Source organism: Paroedura picta, chromosome 14 (genome assembly GCF_049243985.1).
Source record: "Paroedura picta isolate Pp20150507F chromosome 14, Ppicta_v3.0, whole genome shotgun sequence".
Classification (NCBI taxonomy): Eukaryota; Metazoa; Chordata; class Lepidosauria; order Squamata; family Gekkonidae; genus Paroedura; species Paroedura picta.
The window spans coordinates 23,793,634-23,819,115 of NC_135382.1; the positions used below are offsets into that span (position 1 = coordinate 23,793,634).

General features: G+C 44.6%; 1 protein-coding gene across 1 annotated transcript; it reads left to right on the plus strand.

The window, feature by feature from the left end:
- Positions 1-275: 275 nt before the first annotated feature.
- Positions 276-24,420, plus strand: BBS2 (Bardet-Biedl syndrome 2). The gene is made up of 17 exons (XM_077310130.1): positions 276-586; positions 1,321-1,548; positions 2,736-2,861; positions 4,634-4,696; positions 5,846-5,923; positions 8,978-9,082; positions 9,272-9,358; positions 9,870-10,005; positions 10,781-10,920; positions 11,338-11,485; positions 11,924-12,095; positions 14,007-14,133; positions 16,439-16,570; positions 17,462-17,599; positions 19,064-19,176; positions 20,839-20,987; positions 23,349-24,420. The coding sequence occupies exons 1-17, from the start codon at positions 470-472 to the stop codon at positions 23,453-23,455; spliced, it is 2,166 nt and encodes a 721-aa protein (XP_077166245.1). The 5' UTR covers positions 276-469; the 3' UTR covers positions 23,456-24,420.
- The last annotated feature ends 1,062 nt before the right edge of the window (positions 24,421-25,482 follow it).

Sequence of the window (25,482 nt, forward strand, 5' to 3'; positions counted from 1 at the left end):
TGTTAACATCTTCATAATATTTTAATGGATTGTGTCTCTTTTCAAAGCCTTTGATAAAAGTTTCTCCCCCCCCCACCTCCCTGGAGGTTGGCAACTCTATTTGCACTGTTTATCCGTCTTGAATAAAGTACATAAACATTGGGATATCTTCAGTTTTATACAATCTGTGTGTGTGTGTCATTTTAAGCCGTGTGGACGTGGGAAGGAGAGCAACGCCACGGCCCTCTCTTTGCCACAACTCCCAGGCCTTCTCCGCTCCGCGCTGAACCCCGGGCAGTTTCCACAGCAACGGCCCAGCGGCTATGACGCCATGACGCTCGACGCCGGGGCCTGTCTGTCAACGGAGAATCGCCCGGGGCCCACTTGAAGCGGCGGCGGAGGAGGAGGCCGGGGCGGCGGCGGCGCTGAGGGCCTAGGCTCGGTTCTCTTCCTCTACCTCCCGGCTCTCTTCCCTCCCCGGCGAGCCGCCATGCTGGTGCCCGTCTTCACCCTCAAGCTCAACCACAAAATCCTGCCCCGCATGGTAGCCATGGGCAGGTACGACGGCACCCACCCCTGCCTCACGGCGGCCACGCAGGCCGGCAAGGTAAAAGACCCCCGCCCCCCGCCCCTCCGCGGAGTCCGGCTCCCCCCCCCCCGCCCTCCTCCGGGCATTCTGCTCGGCATGGCGTCGCTACGGAGCTTTTTACATTTATTCTCCATTTCATTTCTATTGATGATATACCGGGCAGGGGTAGTCAAACTGCGGCCCTCCAGATGTCCATGGACTACAATTCCCATGAGCCCCTGCCAGCGTTTGGAATTGTAATCCGTGAACATCTGGAGGACCACAGGTTGACTACCCCTGCACTCTCTCACAAATGAAATATCGATAACAGGGCGTTTCCTTACCAGAAAAGATTCCATTGCACTACCCAGAGGGTTCTTTGATAGGGCTTCCTCTCTTGACCATGCACATGGAGAATGATGCTCAAACTCTCCATACTCCAATGATATAACTCAGGGGTAGTCAAACTGCGGTCCTCCAGATGTCCTTGGACTACATTTCCCAGAAGCCCCTGCCAGCGAACGCTGGCAGGGGCTTCTGGGAATTGTAGTCCATGGACATCTGGAGGGCCGCAGTTTGACTACCCCTGATATAACTTGTGCTAAACTTATATACTGGTATGCTGGGGTATGAGTTCATGGGTCTAATATATGTATTGTATCTATTCACAAGCTTGCGTTTGCAGTGGCTCTCACTGTGAATAAATGTGGAAATGTGGAAGTAGTTGCTAACTGGATTTTAGAGTTATCACAAAGTTGTCTTTATTTTTACAGGTTTTTATTCATAATCCTCATGCACGTGGTCAGCGTGTCACTTCCAACCGTTTGGTGCTTAGTGCCCAGGACTCTGATATTTCTCTTCTGAACATTAATGAAGCAGTCAGTTGCTTGACGGCAGGGGTCCTGAATCCCACCCTCGGCTGTGATTCCCTTCTGGTTGGCACGCAGACCAGTTTGCTGGCCTATGATGTGCACAACAATGCTGATTTGTTTTACGAAGGAGTAAGTTAACGTGCTTCTTTTAAAATTAATGCTTCTGAATTCACAAAAAAGATTAAACCCGATGTATTCAAATTATTTTGCATGCAGTGCATCTAATACAGCTAATAGTTTTCTGCTCCTAACATTAATAAAGAAACACCATCTTTCTAGGAGGAAATGGGACTTCTGCCTGGATTTTTAAATACCAGTGTATGTTGTGATCATTATGACATATTCTAAACACTTTATTTCCATTCTTCTGGGCTTGGAAGGACATCTGAAGCTCCAGTGTATCTCAGTAAAGTCACAGTAGAACAGTGTTTTCTTTTTAATTCTCCTTTTGTAGAATTCTTTGCAAGACATTGGCATTCCAGGGAATCCCAGTGTGTTGCAAAGGATTAGGGAATATGTTGTAAGGTACATACTCAGTTAATGAAGGATAGGCCAGGCCTCTTGGACCTCACCATTGGTTATGTGAATGTGAATGTAAACCACCGTCAACACTCTTCTATAGTCAGAAGGTCAGTATTGATGGAAGTATGTCCGCCATTACTGATCTTCTCAAGCTCTAATGAGCTTTGAAGTAATTCCAGGATTCCTCAGAATGTAGTGTAAAGCCCCTTGGAACAAAATGAAAGCCATTTCATCTTCTCGCTCTGCATATTAACTTGCAAGGTCAAGTTCACAGTTCTGTGCCTGTTTCACTTGTCATTGTTCTACATTGGCTGTGTTCAGTGGAATCAGAAGCTACGTTATCACGCACACACTTGTTTGAAGATGTGCACAGCATGACACTTGTTGGTATTGTCTTGTATTGGACCAACTTTGTGGGGAAAGCTTTTCAAGATTGAAAGGCTGGTGACAGAGAATTTATTATGTTTTAGGTTAATCTGAGTTTTTGAAGACCTGACGACTACCTGTCATTCAGAACTGCTTCATAAGTCAGGTTGAGAAATGGGCTATAAAGCAACTTACAGCCCAGTCCGTGTAAATACATTATACAAGGATGTTGTTTTTATTTGAAATTTATAGTTCCCTACTTCTTACTTGATTGATTCTTCTTTTGGGTTAATTTTATAGTGTATATCCCTTTAATCAGTTATCATGGCAAACTTCTGGACTACCTTGTTTATCTAACACAGCATTTGTTTGCCTTGTATATTGCCTGCATGTGGCAGAATCACTGCTTGAGTATCTTCTTTTTATAGGTTCCAGATGGAGCCAATGCAGTAGTACTTGGAACATTAGGAGACATTTCCTCACCCCTTGCAATTATTGGTGGCAACTGTTCCTTGCAGGGCTTCAATCATGAAGGGAAAGACCTTTTCTGGACGGTAAGGGTGCATATGTATGTTTGGAAAATTCTTTTTACAATGGTCCATATTACAGGTGGATTATCGGTGCAGCAGTCAGGGCTGTTTTGGGATTTTGTGGCTGAACGAAGTGTACTGAATGACAATAGCAATGGTAGCTATTTCTATGATGCTTGAGCTACTCTGCTCAGGATGTCTAGCACCTGCAGTCTTTGGAAGGCAGACTTTCTGGCCAGAGTTTTTTCTATGGCGGCTGCTTCAGCTAGGTGGTTAATACACTGCAGGAGAATTGGTACTCATTGGTGCTTGATTGGCTTTTTTATGTCAACGTGGGGAAAAAGTTATCCTGTACGTGTAAAATGTTGTTAACAGCCATATTGGTTCACTGCAAACAACAATAACATCTGTGAAATGTTTTGTACTTGCCATTACCTTCCTCTATAGCCTTTGGGAGTCTCCTGTCCAAGTAGGAACCCTAGGTAGCTTCCAAGATTAGATTGGGTTATACCATGCCACCTTCCCTCCCATAATACCTATTGTTAGGATCAACCAGATTGGCAGAAAACATTGTACAAGCTTTTGAGCTTGCCAGCACTCTTCATTGGGCTGGATGTAAAAAAATGTAGAATGACAGAGGCATATAAGCAAATTAACCATTTGCATTTTATGCAACTGTCCTGCTACACAACGATGGTGGGGATGATTCCATGAAAGCTTGGAAGCAGGATTGTCAAGCCATGATAGTCATGACCTGATCTTACCAGCATCCTCTGTGAAATGCATGCAGACATGAAGCTTAACTTTATTGTTGGAATTAGGTTACATTCTCCAGGAAGATGCATTTTGATGGCAGCCACTCTTTGTCCACATGTGAGAAATACAGAAAGCAGCCACTGTCCAAGCATGTGGTGTATTCCAGAGACAGCCTCATTTAATATGCAGCACAGTGCCTTTGGCCACAGACTCTTTAACCACACCCCTGTTGGAATGCTGACTGCAAGGAATGTCATGATTTTCCTTCTGTGCATCTTCTTGTTTACTCTCATTTGTCTCTAGCAGCTGAGATCAAAAAAGGAAAATCATGCCAGCAACTCTGTTGCTGTTCATCACAGGTAGAGAACTAAAGAATTCTTTTGATTGTATATCGAAAACGAATGGCTGAGGTGCATAACACGATCTCCCTAAGCTTCTCTTTCGTTTATTACTAGAATAAAACCCTTCTGTTGTAGTCTCTGCTACAGGAAGTGGTTAACAGCAGCAGACTCTAATATGGAGTACCAGGTTTGATTCCCCACTCCTCCCTTTGCAGCCATCTGGGTGACCTTGTCCGAGTCACAGTTCTCTCAGAGCAGTTCTCTCAGAGTTCTCCTAGCCCCCCCTCCCTCCCTGGGTATCTGTTTTCAGGAGAGGAAGGGAAGGCAATTGTAAGCTGCTTTGAGACTCCTTCGGATAGTGAAAAGCAGGGTATAAAACCAACTGTTCTTCTACTGCAGGAGTGGGTGGAGTTGCAGCCCTTGCACAGTCCAAAATGTGGCCTCTTACAAATGACAGTGCAAGCCTAAACAGAGTGACATCTTTCAGAGCCCATGGTCATAGAATGGTATAACTCTGCCTAGGATGGGACTTTGATGTGTTTATCAGGGCTTAAAATCTTGTTCCTACGTGCTAGGCAGTTAGCACTATTGAAGGTGTGTTGCTAATTCTCATAGTGTCATTGCAATAATAAGAAGAAGATAGGACAGGTTTGGGCTAATGAAGCTGAAATACTGCTATGTATTTTTGTTTAACTCTAGGTCACCGGGGATAATGTTCGCTCACTGGCGTTGTGTGACTTTAACGGTGATGGGAAAAATGAGGTATGTTTCCAGAGTGGTACGTTCATGATCTTTCTTGTATTATTTCCTGAAGGAGCAACTTTTGGAACTCTTGATAGGAATGTGTACAATGTAATGTAAGTTACTGGATTTTGTGGCTTGTCAATAATTTACACTGAATCTTGTTAAAACTTGTTAACTGCAGCTGGGAGCTGCAGTTCTGTGGATGAACAACGGATCATACACAGAAGCATCAGTTCTGCTACAAAAGCTCAAACAACTTCCAATCTCCAGGGTTTCTTTGTGGAAGCAAGTACTAGTTAAGCGTTCAATCATGTATGTGCCCATGTGGAGTAGGTGGATGATTTGAAGCTATCTATGTTACTGACTTGTTTTTAAAAGGAATAGAAATATCAGGACATCCGCCCATCTATCATCTTTATTACAACGCACAAGTCATACAGAAGAACAAATATGCTTTAAAAAAAGCTGCCTCCCTTCTTACGGTGTGCTAGTGAATGTTGTCTAATTCATTGCAGGCACAGCATTGAGCTTCTTTAGTTTCAGAATGTGTGTATGCCTACTGTGTCGTTCCCCCCTCATTTTTTTTTTAGGTCCTTGCTTTGTACTTGCACTGGGGTTAGTTTTGACTGTGTGTGTCAGGTATGTGTTTGTTTTCCCCTGTATATTTCCCAATTAAGTCCCATCCTAGGGCAGGAATGCAAGCTATCCATAACACCTCATTATATTCTGTCTAGGCAAGAGGAATGATCTTTCCAATCTAAAGTTACATTCTGCATCTACTGAGCTATGCTTTGTGCTTGACAGTAAAACAAATGTTCTGGCCTATGCCTTAACTGTTGGACCAACCTTGAACCTGAGGTTCAGGATTAGGAGGGCTCTTCAGAAGTTGGGGTTTTTTTACATTTCTTGCCTGGGGTGCCCCCCCCTTTGAGAGAAATAACCTCTTTTGTGAACAGACAGCTTCTGTATCTTGGCTCAATACCTTCTAAGGTGCTAACTGACATGTTAATTGTGCATGTGTTTAAGTCCCCATGAAATAAAAGTAGCTGCTTTATTATGGTCACGAAGAAATTCATATTAAAGGTCTGAACTGATTTCCAGAGAAGTATGTGCTGATAAATGTGCTATTATGTATTAAATATTATCTCCCATTCTCTCCCTCTTTAGCTTCTTGTTGGATCTGATGATTTTGACATTAGGGTTTTTAAGGAAGATGAAATCGCAGCAGAAATTTCGGAGACTGAGGTAAACAGAAGCATGAAGTTGTATTATTTTTTCTTATGTGCCAGGCTTTGGCTTTAGATTGGAAGATCAGACGAAATATGTTACCCTGCACCATACATTTTGATTTCAGAGCAGAGTCTTCCAATAGATGAACATTGTCAGCTTTCCGCAGGGCCTGTAAAACGGAGCTCTTCCACCAGGTCTATGGTTGAGGCTGGAGTCAGCGAATCAGGGACATCGCTCCCCCCCCCCCCCAGGAGTTGGAGTGTACGCTACTCTCCCATCCTTTCCTCTTCACCTCTTTGATAATTGGGGGAGGGGTGGGATTTTTAGCCGTCATGTTAGTAGACTGATGTTTTAATGGGAATTTTTATGTGGTTAGTTGTTGTGGCCTGCCTCGAGCCTGTCGGGAGTGGCGAGAAAGAAATCTAATAATAATAATAATAATAATAATAATAATAATAATAATAATAATAATAAACCACCCTTGTTATTCTTTAAGGTGCTCCTGGACTCTTGCTCTTTTCTGCTGCTGTATACAGATTAATAGGGCTACCCATCTTGATCTATCTACAGCATAAGAGTTTTCCTCCCAACATTAATCCATTTCCCTCAAACTTTGGATGCAGTGCATTTTAATGGGGAAAATCTTGACTTTAGAAGCATTTTATTCATTCGAGAGAATATTTGAAAATAATTATTTTTGGTGCTTTGCAGTTTTTCACTTACACAAGATGGTGCTACCGAGAGGGACGGTATATAAATCTCTAAATAAACAAAATGAATCAGAGCATCACAGCATATGTAACCCAGAGTGTCTATCCACTTGGTGTCTCTCCTTCATGCTTTACAACAATTTGTGGGGAAACAGCAGGTAGCCGGGAATGGAGGTGTGCCAAACACTATTGCTGTATTCAGGGCAATATCACTCTAAGATAAAAGGAGCCTGGAAGCTTTCTGTTCGTATTTTTCTGCTAAACAACAGACAGAAGGCAAGCTAACAGCCTACCTTTTCAAGGTATTCTGAGAGGTATATTCATGATGGTTGGTGGATGGAATAAAAGGCTTAGTCAGTAACAGTGCAGTCCTAAATAGAGTTACACCCTTCTAAGCCCGTTGCTATAAACCACTTACAGTGCACCTATTAAAGCTAATAGTGGCCGGGAATAGACTGCAAAGCCCATTGTGGGCTGGAAGAAGGGATTTGTTTTCCTGCTTAGTATATAATGGCTTGCCATAATGGAACAGCAAGTTCTGGAACATTTTCTGCAGATTCCACTCAAATGAATAAGAGTTCTGCAAGAGCGACACACTCTTGAGTAATTGCATTAATTTGAAGTAGGGCTTCGCAGAGGAATTCTCCAGATGTATTTTGTCTTGGCATGGGAAAAGGTCCAATTCCAGTGATGAGGCTGTGCCAACTTGACAGCATCTCAAATCTGCAGCTACCTAAAATCACCTAGACAGTTGCTATCCTTGCGAGAAAACAACTGGCCCCATCAAGTGGGTTTGTGAGGACTTGGTAAGAACCATTCAGGGGCTTCTGTTTTCAGATTAGTCCTTCCACAGAAAACTCAGCACTCAAAGGAGGAAACCTGCATGGATCCCCATGCAGTGTACCTCCATTTCTGTCCATGGGGGAACGTTGCTAAGATATAAAGATGAAAGGATGATCATAAAAGAACCCCACTTTACTTTACTTGCTGTAAAGATTCTACAAGCGCCATCCTAAGTAGAGTTACGTCCTTCTAAGTCTAAGGTGACATCCCTTGCCTGAGAAGGATTAACCAACTGTCTGTGATTATGTAAGCATGCGCTCGCTTAAGGAGGTGATCCCCGGTATGCCTAGAAGGTCATGTGCCTTGGGCTAGGGTGGTGCTTTCTGTGTCCCTGGGGGACATGCCTTGTGACTGCCTTGTTCACCTGGAAGCTCTTCCTGACCCATCCCTGGAGACAGAGCCTGATTGCAACGTGTAGATGCAAGAAGGCCAGAATAAATTTTGTATGATGCATTCCCCTGAAACAAACTAAAGGGTTACATTGTGGGAAAATTATAGCTTTTCTGGGAACCTTTTTTTATTTTATTATTACTTCATTGGGTGTCATTCCTGCCTCAACAAGCTCGTCTGATGCTAACTCCTTCAGGTATTCACTTTGCCTGAGGCTTTATTTGAATGTAGTAAAATGATCTGGGGAAAACTTCCCACCATTTTCATTAGTACATCTGCACTGGTTGCTGGCAAGGAAATGGTAGACGTTGCCTGATCTGAGTAGGTGTCAAGTGAAACTTGGAGGGCTGCTTCCCACGCTGTCTGTAGGAAACCTGGTTCTGCTCTGAACTCTTTTTCATGTCTGAATTCCCATTGGAAGATTGTCGGAAGCAGTCGAGATAGTTTCACCCTAGGAAGATACGTTACTGCCGAGTTTCAAGAAGGGACTCAGCTCTCCATCTGTATCGTTCTTCATGCAAGATGCACATCTCGGTTCTTAACCCCTCCTGCCTGGCTCCTTTCTGGAAGTTCCTGCCACCCTTGCATCTGAGGTTTGGCTCAGGAGCTGCTATTTTCTGACTGCAGTCTCTGCGGCCAGCCTACCCACTGTTCCCACTCAGATGTTATCTGTAGCAAGAGACATTCCCAGAATGGGACAGAAAAGGAAAGAGAGGGATTGACACAAGGGCCTTCCTTGCAAGTGCCAACCTTGCTCATGTGAGGCTGCCCTTTTTTCTTGGGGGCTGAGTTGGGCACTCTGTGTAATAAAACAAATTGACTGTAGTACTGGTGAGCACTTTTAAACAATTTAATGTGAATATGGAAACAAAAAAAGTCTCTTTTTAATACTCTTATTTAGCACTGGTAAGGTGTATATAGTTGTGATAAGGCACTGTTGGCCAAAATAGTGTGATTAAACTAGCAAGAATGTAGCCAATATTTGACAAATTTAGCCGAAGACAATAATAGGACTGATGTGGTTTGACTCTGTGCTTGGTCTATGACCGTAATAAAGAGTCTGTCTGTCTGTCTGTGTTTGGTGATGGCAGCAGTAATTGATAATCTTTGTCTCTTGCTTCCCCAGGCTGTCACTGCACTGACACCAATGTGCACCTGCCGATTTGCCTATGCCCTTTCCAACGGGACAGTGGGGGTTTATGAGAAAATGGCTCGCTACTGGAGAATTAAAGTTAGTATGAGCAAATGGATGAGTGAGATGCGAAAGGTCGGAGCCAGATGGGGGCAGCCAGTTCCTATGGATGTGAATGATATGTGACAAATGAGAAATGACTTGTTATTTGTCATTTACTTGTTACTTTTCAAAGTGGAGTCAATTAAATATTTTTTATAGCTGGTTTTTGTATTTTCCCCTGTTCAGTCTAAAAACCAGGCTGTGAGCATACATGCGTTTGATGTCAACAGTGACGGTGTGAATGAACTGGTAACTGGTTGGTCCAATGGAAAGGTGAGTTTAAATAAGAGGAAGCATTTAAGCAAACGCCCATGTGAGCTGGTTGTGGACCCATTCCCTGTCCAACTAGAGTCTGCTTAATCTTCATCTGGAAGCCATGGTTGATATTACCTGGAATGCTGCCATTGCTTAGTATTCTGTAATAACATTGTTGAGCTTAGATGCTTTATTTTGGATGCTTTTACTCAGGATTTTTGTCATTATAGAAGATACGTTGTTGAGATACGTGTATTGAGGAAAGAGACAAGGGGTCCTGGACAGCTAGAAACTTTACCTGACTTTTTCTGATTCTCAGTGGTTGAGCATAAATTTCCCACTTAAATTTATTTTTCCTCTTCAATACTGAGGACTAGAAGCTTTTTTTGAAACAGGGGACATTTTGATTTGCAGAGTCTTTATTAGAGGCTGTAACTGTGATCGTAGTCAAGTGGATTTCTGTGTGTGCATATGACTGAACAATTTAAATTTTTATTCTGTCTTGGGCGGGGGATGTTCTGTGCTATAGGTTGATGCACGCAATGACCGAACTGGAGAGGTCATCTTCAAGGATAATTTTGCTTCCTCCATTGCGGGGATAGTGCAGGGAGATTATCGAATGGATGGTAACACCCAGTTAATCTGCTGCTCAGTTGATGGGGAAGGTAAGAATGTTAAGAACCTTTTCCAAATCCAAGGCCTCTAGATAAGTGGAAACTGTGGGTGTTTTGCTAAACCATCCTGTTATTTTGCTCCTACAACCCCCAAATAGGTAGTCTGGCTGGTTAAAACTCGCTTACCAGGTTCCAAGATACAAAACAGTTTTAAGGTGGAATGCAGTGAAACATTCTATGAAATTTCATCGGTCGACTACCTCTTAAAATCCACCATTTCCTGAGATTCCATATAACATCATGGCCAAGGATTGGTGGGAGGAGACCAAGAAACACTACATTAGGTGAAATGGTGGTATTTGAGATAATGAAGCTTAACACTTGTCCATCATCTAATTTGGGCATTTTATCCAGGAGTTTTTTTTCTCTACCTCTATATAATATGTGGAGAATTAGAATGGGATTTTTCAGACTTCAGGATCAGGAAAAATAACAAGATAAGCCATGACTGTGGATGCCCCACTAAGTTGTGACTGGCTTGAGGACACTTATAGTGGTTTGCTTTGTCCTTCTGGGGGGATTTCTAAGAACTATGGCCAAGACAGGCCCATGAAGACTGCAGCCTTGGTCTGCTGCATTCACTGATTTACACCCGAGTGGTCTGTTACTTCCAGTCAGTGAAGCTGTCTTGACTGATACCTGCTGTGGATTTGCTCTGTAGTCATTTGTCTTAAGACTTTTTGAAAGCTGTTCTTCCTGCAGTGGCAGGTTTTCTCTGGAAGGTGCTCCATAACACACTCAGCGACTGTCTCTCTGCTTTGCTCAGTGCGAGGATACCTGCCAGTAAGCCGAGAGATGAAAGGAAGCTTTTCAGACAGCACTGCGGAGCAGGACCTGATTAGAGAGCTTAGTCAGAAGAAACAAAATCTGCTGCTAGAGTTACGGAACTATGAAGAAAATGTGAAGGTATTTATTTATATGAGTGTGGGGCCAGAGTGCAGCTCTGATCTGGTCATGTGCCGCACAGTCTTTACTCAAGAGCAGTCTCAGGATAAATTGAGGTCTTGAGCAGCATTTCTCTGATCCACATCCCATTTCTAAGTAAAACGGACTGGAATTTCTTTCCCACGTAAGGTAGGATTGCTGATATAGTAGCCCTGGTTCACAGCTCCGCCTACCATGCCTGGATTCTTAACTCTTTAACTAAGGAGGCAGTATGAACACTCTGCAGAGCTGTTGAACAACTGGGAAGCTACTGAAATTGGAGGCCTTTGTTAGGGAGTCAGATCCCGTTTTAGGTCTGTTTCTGCATGAGCACTTCTGGAGTTACAACCATAATTAGCCCAACTTTAGAGATGACTGAGTCGGCATCATGTTTTACAGCAAGTGGAGCTGAACACTCAAGTGACCGAGATGGACGGGCAGAGGGGTGTGATTCCAGCTAACACCCAGCTTCAGACGACGCTCGCAGTCAATCTGGGCTCAGACAGCCAGCCTGCTCATGTCGAGCTGTGCATTTCCACATCGAACGGTGAGAACGTTATACCAGCTCAGACTTACTGTCCCTTATTGAAATATTAAGTCTTTGCAGCTTCTGCAGTGAGCCCTGCTACTCTTGAGAGAGCGCGGTTCCCTTTGCCCAGATCATGTCTGTGCTGTCTTCGTTGTTCTTCACGTTCCAATTCCAGTAAGCTAAGGCAACACCATAAAATGCAGCCAGACTTCATAATTTTCCCTTCGAAAGTGCTCGGAAACAGGACTGAAGTTAGCTGGGTCATGTGAGTCCTTACAGTCATCACTTACTCTGATGCACTTGTCCAAATATAAACCATAATAATGTGTCCAGTGCTGTGCCATAAAACTTTCAGTTGACTAGTTTTCCAATCCAGCCCCTCACCTGTCCATAACTTGGAAAACCATTCCAAAGAATGAGCCGCTAACTAGTCACATGTCCTCATTCTCCCCAAAGAGACTATCATCCGAGCTGCACTGATCTTCGCAGAAGGAATATTTGAAGGCGAGAGCCACGTGGTTCACCCTAATCTCCAGAATGTCTCAAATCGCATCAGAGTTCCTCTCTCCCCTCCCAAAGATGTCCCAGTGGATTTACACATCAAGGCCTTTGTGGGTTACAAGAACAGGTAAGGGTCTTGCCAGCAAATAGATACTATTTATAAATAATAAATACATGGACAGCATTAGATGTAGCAGATTCTGGCTTGGCTTGCTAGTTTGAGCTACCTGCTCACAAATATCTTGATGGAGTGCTTCTTGTTCACCCTTACTCTCCCCCTTTAGCATATAGAAAAGTCAGGTCAGGCTGCTGCTCTGCTTAGGTTAATACTACCAGTGTTGGCCAGCAGCAGTTTCCCAGAGACAGTTCTTTCCCAACACTTAGGTACTACCTTGGTTGTTCATTTGCCCCTGCTTGGAAATCTTACGTTTGTTGTTGTATGTACATCAAATGTTATGCCAATAAAGGTTTTCTGAATCTGAAATCTCACTTAACTCCTGAGATCCTTAAACTGGAGAGGCCAAGGGCTGAGGGTTGAACCTGCTGTGTTCAGCTCACACACTCCTCTGCTGCCATGGATTATTTAGAACATTTCTGTGCTTCCTCTCCAGCGTAAACAGCTTACAAAATAAAACAATAAAAAAATAAAGTTGTGAATGATTGAAACACACACGCACGCACACATTAGAAGCCCAGACAGAGCATAGAACAGCATAGATGTTGAATGGCTTAAAACAAATCTCGTAAAACAGTTCCCAGGCTAAATGCAGACTATAAACATGATTTTAAAAAGCAGTCCCTTAATTAAAAGCTTGGGCAGAAAGAATAGCCTTGGCCTGGCGCCTCAAAGAGTAGGATAGGTGCCAGGTGAGCCTCAAGGGAAAGGGCATTCCAGAGCTGAGGTGCCACTGCTGAAAAAGCCCTGTCTTTGATTGCTACCTGCCTCACTCACGTCTAAAAGCAGGGCACAGAAATCAGGGCTTGTGAGGAGTTGGTCCTTCTCGCCCCAAGCCATCTGGAGGTTTAAAGAACCAGCACTTTGAATTATGCCCTGAAAGAAACAGGCAGTTTTTGCAGACCCTTCAGCACTGAGGTGATTATGTAGTTTAATTTGCATGGAATTATCATGGTAGAATCCAGTATACTGGATAATCTTCAGATCTTTATTTCCTGGAAGGAGCAGAGGTTGGAACTGGGCAAGCAGAACATTTAATAGTTAGTAACTAGGGTTATGAGCCTCTTGTGGCGCAGGGTGGTAAGGCAGCAGACATGCAGTCTGAAAGCTCTGCCCATGAGGCTGGGAGTTCAATCCCAGCAGCTAGCTCAAGGTTGACTCAGCCTTCCATCCTTCCGAGGTCGGTAAAATGAGTACCCAGCTTGCTGGGGGGTAAACGGTAATGACTGGGGAAGGCACTAGCAAACCACCCCGTATTGAGTCTGCCATGAAAACGCTGGAGGGCGTCACCCCAAGGGTCAGACATGACTCGGTGCTTGCACAGGGGATACCTTTACCTTTAACTACGGTTATTGAAGCATTGCTTCTAGTTTGGAGTGGGGAGGGCAAAACAAGTGGCCATGGAACACTGTTTGTCGTACCCCGAGTGGACGTTGTCACTGCTGTTAACCCCTGTTTATTGTTTGAGTCCATGAGGTCTAGAAACTTGGAACAAAAAAATGAGGTTCCCTGGAATTTGCTGAATATTAGACACTTTAGTAGCATTTTGTGTTAAACTATATATGTAGGTCTATACACACACACTAAAGCAATATGATTTTATATTCCACCTTGTTGTCCCTTGTTAAGCTGTGTGTTCAAGATGAATGCTTAGGCACGAATACAACTTGTAACAGAAGAGCAGTGAACTGGGTCATAGCAGTGCTTTCATTTCTGTGACAGGCCTTTTCTCAGTGTTCTGCACCAACAAGTGACAGTAATGGGGCATCAGAGGTTGCTGGATCTCAGTGGTGTATACTTTATACTTTATACCAGAAGCTGAATGAAAAGTCACCTGAGTCATTCTTTTGGGTTGCTTTTCAGTATGCAGTTCCATGTTTTTGAGCTCACAAGGCAACTCCCTCGCTTCGCCATGTATACACTCAGTAAAGCAGATGCTCCTGAGCCTCGGAGCTTTGTAAGATTCACCATCAGTGAGAGAGTGCAAAGGGTAAGTCCCCAGCTGTTTTTCCTCCATGGTCTTGGCTATGGTTAGTGGTTTGTGTTCAGCTAATATTAAGGTGGACAGGTATGACTGGCAGGTGTCGTTCCTCCAAAGCTCCATAATGTTGGGTGATGTATTCAAATAGTGTTTGGGTAGTACATTGAAATAGGGGGGGGGGGTTTGGGGGGGGGAGGGAAGGGGAGGAAGAAGAATTGTTTTTAGGTATGACTTGTAAAAACTGAAGCTCATCTCCTCTGTTATATCATATTAGGCACCATTTTGGGCAGAAGTAGGCCCCTAACTCAGTGGCATCTCCAGCTGAAAGGATTTTTTTGTCCCAGGGTTGAGAAAGATCTTGCCCAGGTCCTTAGAGAACTGCTTTATTTATTTAGTTCACTAAAACTCCTGGTGGATTACACAGTGGAAGACATTGCTGTCAAACGGGATGAGACATCCAGTGAACAATGCAATAAGTCTGGGATTACAGAAATTGGAAAAAGTACCAAAAAATGTATTCAGCCGTGATGCAGTGGAAAACGCTACTGTAGTTCTCAAGACAAGAGACAGATAGACGTGGTTTGGCCGTCACCTGCCACTGCGTAGCATCCTTGGACTTCCTTGGTGGTCTCGTCCAAGTACTAACTAGGGCCGGCTCTGTTTAGCCTGAGAGATCTGACTGGCCTGGGCCATCCAGATCAGGCCATAGACACAATATATCAAAATCGAATGCAAAAATAGAATCCTGCAAGTAGACGATAATGCAATAAGAACTCGATAACACATATAGTGAACAGTGGAATAGAGTTGACGGTGCTGGGCTAGGTGGCCCAGTGGCCTGACCAGTAAGATGGCTCCCCCCCCACAGGAATTGCAACTTATAAATACAGTCAATAAAATGCACCTTTTTGGAAACCTGATCTGATGTTTTAAAGGCCTTCCCCTTAACATGTTGCTTGACATTGGGAAGGACGAAGGCCTGAGTGACAGGCACTGTTATTCTCATTATGGGGAAAATACAAACAAGTCAGAGAAAGCCCTGTTCAGTGAAAAAATCAGGAATGACCAAGTTGAGGATTCAGAGTGTGCGCATGCAGGGGATTCCTGTTCTGCAGTTCAGTTCCTGCTCAGGAGCTGAAGGCAAGGAACAGAAAGAAATTCTTCGAAATGAAGCAGCTGTTCTGCTCTTGTTCACTAGGTGTAGCTAGGGAAGGACCGCCAATTCACCAGCATTAGTTAATAAGCCCAGTCAGAAATGTTTCGGGATGTTTGACGGAAGCTACTCATACCCTTCCGTATCTGTCATCGTCCTATGACACCTGAGGAGGTGGCATGCTCGTAGATGCGCTTGGATGTGCTGTAAGCCAGGGGTAGTCAACCTGTGGTCCTCCAGATGTCTGTGGACTACAATTCCCATGAACCCCTGCCAGCAAACGCTGGCAGGGGCTCATGGGAATTGTAGTCCACAGACATCTGGAGGACCACAGGTTGACGACCCCTGCTGTAAGCCACGTAGGAGGCAGTACGGGATACAGTTCTCAGTCCCGCTATCACTTCGTGCCACTCTCCTGTTGTTGCTGTGGCCAAAATAAAAGCAGAACGAAGAGAATCAAGCCGGTGAGGGCATTCAAAACTTTATTTTCAAAGTGTCAAAATGAGCCCCTAGGTGGTTTGCTCGTTTTCAGTTCCCTCGTCAGCGGCACTGTCTTCGTCGTTCCTTTCTTTTTTATGTTCACAGTCATGTATTTCAACCAAACGAGTCTGCAGTGATCAAAATCACAGTTGTGTAAAAGTTTTGCTGTGACTTTGGAAACCTGGGGTCATTTGTAGGTTATGGCCACAGTTTCCCAGAGTCACAGTGAATCTTTTTCAAAGCTTCGAATGACATCGCCAGCTCGATTCTCTTTGTTCCCTGATTCATGGCTGACGGGTCTTCTGTTGCATTGCCAAAATAAAAGGAGGCCTAGTTCCTTTTGTTTCTCTTCATAGATAGTGTCATAGATCCCAAGAGCAAAAGGCCCTTCCTCAGAGCATCCGAAGCCTAGTGTGACCCAGGTAAAGAAGGCCATCCCTTGGTATGCATGTGAGCGGCAATGCAGACCCGATCGGCAAATTAATTTCCTGATGAGCTCTCAGTTGAGCATGGGGGCCACAGACTGCTCTTCCTTGGGCTGGAACTAGCACAGCAGTGATTCATGCTTAAGGTGCAGAGAGGCGGCTCACCCAGACTCCTTCTGCCAGGTGTGGCACTACATGCTGGAAGAGCTTTTGCGAGCTTCCCTTGAGGGTCAATGCTATGATTTTATCTTTCAAGGTCATCATGTGGGTGAACCAGAGTTTTTTGCTAACAGAAGAAATGGAGACCCAAAGCACGCCATTTCAAGTCTCCTTCACCTCCCTGCGTAACGCGGGGCAGCTGTGCATCAAAATCAAGCCCAGCGGGGAGGTACTGTTTTTCCTGGCAGTGCTGTAATTAGACTCATGAACTGACATTTGCCTAGGGTGAGTCGGAATCTTATCCAGGGGACCAGGCAAGGGAGCTCTTGTTAATGAGAATTGTTTGCCTGTAAGGCTATTTATGTACCACAGATGATGCACAAGTGTATAGGAGCAGGTGGACTAGTAAAAAGTTTGTGGCTCGTAACTTCTTGTGCATGTATTTACAAAGCTTAGGGCACCATTGGAACAGTGAGAGAAGAAGCCCAGAGGGGTAATGCAGTTGGAAAGAGAAGGGGAGTTCAGGCTAGCCTGGCATGTCTCTTCCTACAAATCTGTTAATCCGAGTGGGAGCTGTAGCACATGTCTGTTCACCCACACCTAGTTCCTGTAATTCCAATTCATAAGAGACTGGCTAGGAACCTTGCAGTGGGTAACCAGAACTGGGGACTTGTCTGCTAGGGGAGGAACAGACAGATCAGTTCAAAATATTCTATCAACGGGTCCTTTTCATTGAAAAGGTTTTGATTGCTGTCTTTTAAAATAGTATTTGTTATACACTGGCTCTTTCCTGGGTCTCTTCACTTAGGGCCCCCCTCCTCCAAGGCAGGGGTAGTCAACCTGTGGTCCTCCAGATGTCCATGGACTACACTTCCCATGAGCTTCTGCCAGCATTTGCTGGCAGGGGCTTATGGGAAATGTAGTCCATAGATATCTGGAGGACCACAGGTTGACTACCCCTGCTCCAAGGGACTGCTCCGATATGCACCTGCCTAGTTTCAGCGGTGCTGCAGTGTCAGGTGTCCCACAGACAATTCACCTCCTCATGTGTCTCATTAGTTCAGAAAAGCAAAGAGTTTGTGTGCAGCAAACGTGACACCTCTTCTTTTCCGCATGCAAGATCTCCATTGGCACCGACGACATTGACCTGGCTGGCGACATAATCCAGTCGATGACTTCCTTTTTAGCAATCGAGGACTTGCAGGTTGAGGCAGATTTCCCTGTGTATTTTGAGGAGCTGCGCAAGGCCCTGATCAAGGTGAGGAGCTTTTCCATACATCAGCAAGGGACACAATCTCTTGGAATGAACTTGCACACACTGGAACAGATGGAAACTGTGCGGCTTTGTGGATTCTTGTCCCATAGCGGTGCTTGGGGGATTGCATTCCCTTTATTTATCTTCTTACGTAAACCTCCAGTGGCCATCTGTTCTGTTCTGAATTAGGGGAAGAGATCCTCCTGAATCTATTTTCAATACCGCATGTATACATACCTGCCTCTCCAGAGCCCAGCCCCAATTTCTTACCAAGGCTTATAGGGTGTCTTCAACCCCACATGATAATCCAGTCACTGTTGGGAGTTTCTGTCCATTATTAGTCCAAAATTCAAGCAGTAGGTCCAAGGCCCATTAAGATCCGGGGGGGGGGGGGCTGATTGTGTGCCCCACCAAAGGAACCTCACACTGTGGTTCCATTGAGATGGAAACATGTGGCAAGTCCTATTCCTCTTGGTCAGTCTTGCTTCCTGATGCCTTGCAGTCTGGATAGCTGGCTTTCTTCTCGAAGGTAGAGGGGCCCGTAGCCTCCTCTTTGCTGCCCTAGCTTCCAGTGCCGGGAGGAGAGTGTTCATCTGACATTGTGCCAGTTCTTGTTTACCCACAGCCCTTTCTGATCACGGCAATCAATACTGTCAGGTTCTTCCCTTTCATGTCATTGTTCCTTGGCTTGCACAGCGCCAGATACACAATAGAGGGGACTGGTTGGCTCTTTCAAGAATTTCAGACCTGTCCCTTTTAGGAGGAAGAGATTCATTCCATTTTCAGATTTCTCCAAAACAAAATCCTTGCAGCTTCAGGCCTTCAAGTTAGCCACATTGAAACCATTTTTCCGTCATTCACTGTCCAGGTCATTTTACAGGAAGTGCGAACTGGGCCTCCATGGGAAATGAACTGGAAGCCCAAATGTGTTGTCCTGTAATTAACTGGAACAGAGTGCAGGAACCCCAGTGCCTTGACTTCCTGAGGCTATCAGGAACTGGTGTGAGAGCCAGCTTGGTGTAGTGGTTAGGAGCACCGAATTCTAATCTGGCGAGCTGGGTTTGATTCCCCACTTCTCCACAATCAGCCACCTTGGTCCACAGTTTTCTCAGAGCTCTCTCAGCCTCACCTACCACACAGGGTGTCTGTTGTGGGGAGAAGAAGGGAAGGAGATTGCAAGCCGCTTTGAGACACCTCCGGGTAGAGAAAAGCAGCATATAAGAATCCACTCTTCTTCTTCATAAGTGTATCTGTCAAAGCCCCAAGGGGCTTGGTGGCCATTTTGGATGGCTGCTGCAGTGGAACTCTTTCCCCTAAAGTACAAGGTCATAAATAAAGAGTGCAAGAGGTCAATAGTGCTACCATTTGGGGAGGGCACAACTCCTCCCACATGGGAACATTGATACCTGAATTTTCTTGCTGAGCAGATGGCGAATGGCCTTGCACTTGTCTTCCTCACTCTGATAGGTGGACGAGTCTTATTCTGTATGCCAGAAGCTCACAACCAACATGGCTGACAGCTCTAACCTCATCCGAAGCATGCTAGTCCGAGCAGAAGATTCCCGCCTCATGGGTGACATGTGAGTTGGCCTTGTGATGCTTTTCCAAATGGGTGCCTCTGGCGGTGTCTTTGCTTAACTCGGGCACATCTAAGATTTATTTAGAGCATGTTGAAAATAACTGGACTGATTACAGAAGCATATACAGTACAAAACCATCAGAACATCCCAAAAAGTCATGTGGAAATGTCAAAAGCCCTCATGTCTTGCACAAATTGTGGCCCATGAGTTATGTGGAAGCCTTTCTAATGATTTCAGGAAGGTCATCCCATAAACTAGCTTCAAGTGGATAGCCGTGTTGGTCTGAAGTTTCGCTCATGAAAATTTGAGTCCAGTGGCATTAAAGGTGCCATTGGACGCAAATTTTGCCATTAAATAGCTGCAACTGAAAAGTCTCCGAGACAGCATTGGGAAGCTTCGCATCCCTCCAGAGGGAAAAAACAACAGGCATTAGTCAAAGGAATAGAGTTAGATAAAGGAGCAGACATGTGGTGCTGCTGACTTCCTGGGACTCCCATCCATGCACAATTTCCAGGGCAGCCTGGTATGCCTGGCCATACTGCTTTTCATTTATTTGTTTAAAAGTGAGCAGTAGCAGCATTGGTACGCAGTTGTAGAACTGCTAGTTCATTTCCACAGATGATACAAGGCACTAGATTTTGATGCTGTAACTTCAGAAGTAATGTTTAAATTCAGGACCTGCAGAGGGGCACATCCGTATCAGGTTGCTGGGACCAAACCTATAATTTCTTCACCATCTTGGAGTTCTGCAGGAGGCTCAGGTGCCCACAGGGTGACACTTCTACATCTTGCAGCAGCATCTGGCGCTTCCACACACCCCTTGCTGCCAGTCATCTGCTTGTGTCTCTCCTGTCCTTAGTGGGGAAAATATCTAGTTCTGCCAAGAAATCTGCTTTAACTGAAGCTTATCAAACATGTACGAAAACTTGTTAGCATTTTTAAAAGTTTATGTTTGCACTGTAAGTTGTCTCGATATAGAATTTTTCTTTTAATCAGTGCAGGGTGTGAAAAGCCCTAGGGCAGTGGTCCTCAACCCCCGGTCCGGGGACCGGTACCGGTCTGTAGATCAGTCGGTACCAGGCCGTGGCTCCTCCTCGTCCTCCTCCCCAGCTGCTGCAATGCCACTTTGCCGACAGCTCACCTTTGGTGCTCTCCAGTGGCCGCCATGGCTGGGGCTCGCCCTCGGCGTGGCACTGCACAGCTGCTGCTGGCAACACCCCCCAGTGGGTGGCGGGAAGTAGGGGAGCAGGGGCTCAGGTGGTGGCGGTGACGCCCCTTGGCAAAAGACTACCCCCCCCCCCGGGCCTCAGTAAAATTGTCAAGCGTTGACCGGTCCCCGGTGATAAAAAGGTTGGGGACCACTTCCCTAGTGTGTACTATTTACAGATGTAATTGCTTGAAATGGTAACAATTAATTTGCTTTGTGAGACATCTTGCCTTGTTATTTTAAAACTGGCCATAGTGAAGGGGACAGAGAAACATGGGGTTGCCTGGGAGGGAAGATCAGGCCATGAACATTCCAGGGAATCCCCTGCAATGCTTCTGCTGCCCTTGTGGATGTCTCTGCTCCTGCTTGAATCAGCCACAGGCACTGAAAAAGACTGATTCTTGAGCACTTCCTTTGGTTCTGGATTTATGTGCTCCTTGTGTTTATTCCTTCAGGAAGAATATGAAGCAGCGATACATGGAACTGTACAATCTCAACAAAGATTTGCTGTCTGAGTATAAAATCCGATGCACCAACCACACCGAGTTCTTAAATAATCTCAAGGCAATAAATCAGGCTATCCAAAGAGCAGGACGCCTTCGAGGTACGTGCCAACGAAGGAAAACTTGGACAGGATTGACGTTTATTATTATTATAATAAAATCAGAGTCTAGTAGCACCTTTAAGACCAACAAAGATTTATTCAAGGCATGAGCTTTCGAGTGCAAGCACTCTTTGTCAGACTATGAACTGACCATCATAACAGTAGAAATATATAAGCAAAAGTTAATCCTGTTACATTAGTAAACTGTGTCACAGCATCCAAACACTAGGAATATATAAGCAAAATATAAGAATGAGTATGTTTGTGTCCTGCTTATGGGGGAAGAGGAAAGCCAAAGTAGGGGGCATTATTTAACTGTAGTAGTTTTGAAAGGCCCAGGTGTGCACAACTCAAGTGTGGGGACTCACTTTGGGAGATGCCTGAATGTCAGAACTGTTGAAGGGCTCTGATGAGTCATGATGCACCTTTGTGTTGAAAGCATATCCAAGGCTTTTCCAACACAGGCATGTTTTTTTGTTCTTAAGCTGGATCTCCAGAAAAAAGGGGAAGGTCTGAAATGATGGTAGGTCAGCTGAAGGGAGGCATTGGTTTTCTTAGGATGCTTTGGGCTGATCCTGCGTTGAGCAGGGGGTTGGACTAGATGGCCTGTATGGCCCCTTCCAACTCTATGATTCTATGATTCTTAGGGGTGAATGGAGTATGAAGTTGAGAATTTAAGAGGAGGATACATTCCTCATGGTCCCTTCTTTCTCAGAATCAAAAAAAAACTAACAAGCTCTGGGATGAAGGATTTCTAGGGTCTTGAGAATCTCCTTCCTGTCAATATGGATTAATTCATCAAGTCTGGTGTAACCTTTACAAGATGAGGAAGTACGGAGGGAGTGTCTAGTCAAGAGGTAAAATGCTGTTTGAAGCAGGTTGTGACTATTAAACAAAGCAGTTTGTACCTTCCTGGAAGACAGGAGATGAGGACCCTAATGTTCTCACTTCCTGGCGTAATTGTGGCAACTTTCCCTTCCTTTATATTCCATGCAGACTCCAGGCATTTTGTATCCTCAGCCTGGCTTGAGATATTGTAGACCATGTCTGTTAGCACTTTTTCAGAGTCTCTTATCTCATCCTCTCGAGGGATTTTTCACAGAGTAGTTCAGCACTGGAATCAGCCACCCAAGGAGGTGGTGAGCTCCCCCTCACTGGTGGTCTTTAAGCAGTGGCTGGATAGCTTTAGGCTGATCCTGCATTAAACAGGAAGTTGGATTAGATGGCCTGTATGGCCCCTTCTAACTCTTATTCTATGATTCTATCCCATGGGGCAGAGGGCAATGGAAATTTGTAGCAAAAATTGTATGGCAAATGCGTATTTCATTTGTGGGGAGCACAGTCTACTCTTTACCTATGTAGGGGGAAATGGCCATTATTGACCTTTGCTCTTGAATAAATCCCTTTGAAACATTTTTTTTAAATTTTAACAATTATTCCCAGAAAAATAATCTAATCTATCCATAATGAATAACTGCATCACAAGTATTCTGTAAAGCAGAACTGTGCTACAGAAGCTAGGAAACTGGTTAAAGGGATTCTTTAGTTTCACTAATGGATTGTGAATTTTGGATTTGAAATAGTAACATCAACTGGGTCCTCCCTACCAGAAAGATGTCCCCTGAATACACTCTAGTTTCAGACGAACAGACAGTAACTGGGACTCTTGATGCTGTTAATTGGTGCTAAGATCCAGTACCTCACTTAATTGCTGTTACAAATCAATTTTAATTGTATTAATTGAACTAGTGAATTATGTGAATGATACGTTGTACACCGCCCTGAGCTGGTCTGCTGGGAGGGTGGTATAGAAATCAAATAAAGTCATAAAGAAAATCCAGACTCAGATATGTAAAAGCAACTCCCATGTTATCAGATGCACCACTGCTTCACCATTTTAAACTACTTTCCTGTCTTAAAGGCAACTGTATGTGTTAAGACAGACTTGTCTGGCAGTGTGCCCTTTGGTTCCTAAGAGTGGGAAGAGACAATACATGCCCACAGAAAATTGGCATGAAATAGTAGGAAAGGCTGCATGTACATGTATGCATTATATATGCACACACATTATTCTTATATCCATTGTAAAAAAGATATTAGAACTTGTACCAGCATGCTCTGGTGGTTCTTATGATCACATCTGTGTTCCATTGTGCCTTGAAGGAATTTCTTTTCCAAAATACCTCAACGCACACTTAACCCCAAAGAGATTCTCAAACGTAGGCTGCCGTATCTCATCACAAATGACTGTGCAAATTCTTCCTGACTTTTGTCTCTCCCGTTAAGTGAGAAAGGTGGGTTTCCCTTGTAACGCATGCAGTCTGTAACACTAGTTATTTCTCCCCCCTTCTCCCCCCCCAGTTGGTAAACCCAAGATGCAAGTGATCGCTGCTTGTCGGGAGGCTATCAAGAATGACAACATCAACATGCTGTTCAAAATCATGCGTGTAGGAACAGCCTCGTCTTGATGGGCACGGACGGCGGAGTGCGTCCGGATGATCTTCGCAGTAGGCCACCAAGTCAGAGACACGAGCAGATAGCGGCAGGCTGGGTCTCGCTTATCCTGCCCCATCAGCCCCAGTGACAGCTCAGTAAGCAGAACCCTAGCTCAGAGTAGGACGTGCTGGTATAGTGAGGCCGTGGGGTGTGGGCTCTTCTCTTCTAAAGCAGGGGTAGTCAACCTGCGGTCCTCCAGATGTCCATGGACTACAATTCCCATGAGCCCCCGCCAGCCTTTGCTGGCAGGGGCTCGTGGGAATTGTAGTCCATGGACATCTGGAGGACCGCAGGTTGACTACCCCTGTTCTAAAGGACATGGAGGTAAAGAGCACACAAGTGGTGAAGGAAAAGAGATTTTATTAGGTCACCTACAGAAGAATCGGTACGAGAAAATAATACACTTATGCCTCTTCAATGATCAGGAACCCCTGGAGAACAAGAACAGATTCACCGTTGCGTAGGATGGTTTCGGTCTGCGCTGTGGTCTCGTTCCGGTGTGTGTGTGTGTGTGTGTGTTTTTTGTCTGTTGTTCTCTTGGTGCTCCTGACAGTTGAAGAAACATAAGAATATTATTTCCTTGCATTGATTCTTCTGCAGCTGAGATTTTTACTCTCCGTCACCATTGGTGCAATCATTGCCTCCATATCCCTTAGAGGAAAATAACTGTTGCCCCTTAGCAATCCATGTGCTTAGTTCTCTCTACAAAACAGATCGCTTGTTCCGTTGTAGGGGTTTGAACAAGGAGAAATATGAAGATTCTTCTATAGTAATCTTGTAAGAGGTTCTAAAAAGCTTAGAAGCCCAACAGAAAGGCCCAGTATTTAAAAGAGAAATGCAAAGCAGTTGTAACTCACCTGTTTAGAACTGTGTATATTCTATTTTCAGAGTCCATAGTATTTTGCAATAATTTTTCAATAAAACAAGACAGACCTCAGATTCTCTCTCATTTGTGCTTTTTGAACAGCAGTGTGCAAGGAACCCTTTATATGCTGCTTTTCTATATGTCCCTCCCACAGCAGATTCATTTGCATAATTTGACTTTTCTCTAGCAAGGGGACCCTCCCCCCAAAAAAACAAAAAACACTTTAACATGTGTATTGGATGACACTGGGTTACAATCACAACCTTCAGCCCAGTCTACCTTACAGGGTTGATGTAAAGGGAGATCCTTGTATGCCACACTAAAATTTGCAGAGGAATTATTCAAGTGGGTAGCCGTGTTGGTCTGAAGCAGCACAACAAAACAAAATCAGAGTCCAGTGGCACCTTTAAGACCAACAAAGATTTATTCAAGGCGTGAGCTTTTGAGTGCAAGTGTCTGACGAAGGGTGCCTGCACTTGAAAGCTCTCATGCCTTGAATGTTCGTTGGTCTTAAAGGTGCCAATGGACTCTGATTTTGTTTTGTTATGCAGAAGGAGGCATGTGATAAAAATGTGACTGATAACATTAGCTGCATTGAGCTAGAGTATAGTCTTGACCCAGATAGCCAAAAGCTAAGCAGGATCTGCTCGGGTTCATAAATAGATGGGTTGCTACAGAGGCCGGCCATAGAAACCACCTCTGCATGTCTCTTGCCTTGAAAACTCTATGGGTTTGCAGTAAGTTAGCTTTGACTTGACAAAGAGGAGCAACACAGCTTAGTCACATGTAGCCTTACTCTCTGCTATCTGTAGTGGATAATAGCTGTGCTGCACAGAGCAATCCTGTTTAAACTGCTGGCCTTGAGTCTCTCCTAGATAGCAACACGCACACCTGCTAGGGACACATCGCTTCAAAACATTCATGCTGAACTGGGGGGGGGGAGGAGTAAAATAATGCTACACACACACTTCTTTTGCTGTGAATGTGCTGCACATCAAATCTATGGCTAGGGCACCTACCCTTTAGCACCCCCTCCGCTTTCATTTCCTATAGAATTTTTGTGCTATTGCACTAAAGTCCTGAGCTTGTTAATTTTTAACCAGTTGTTGCTCAACTATTTCGCAAGCAGAAGAA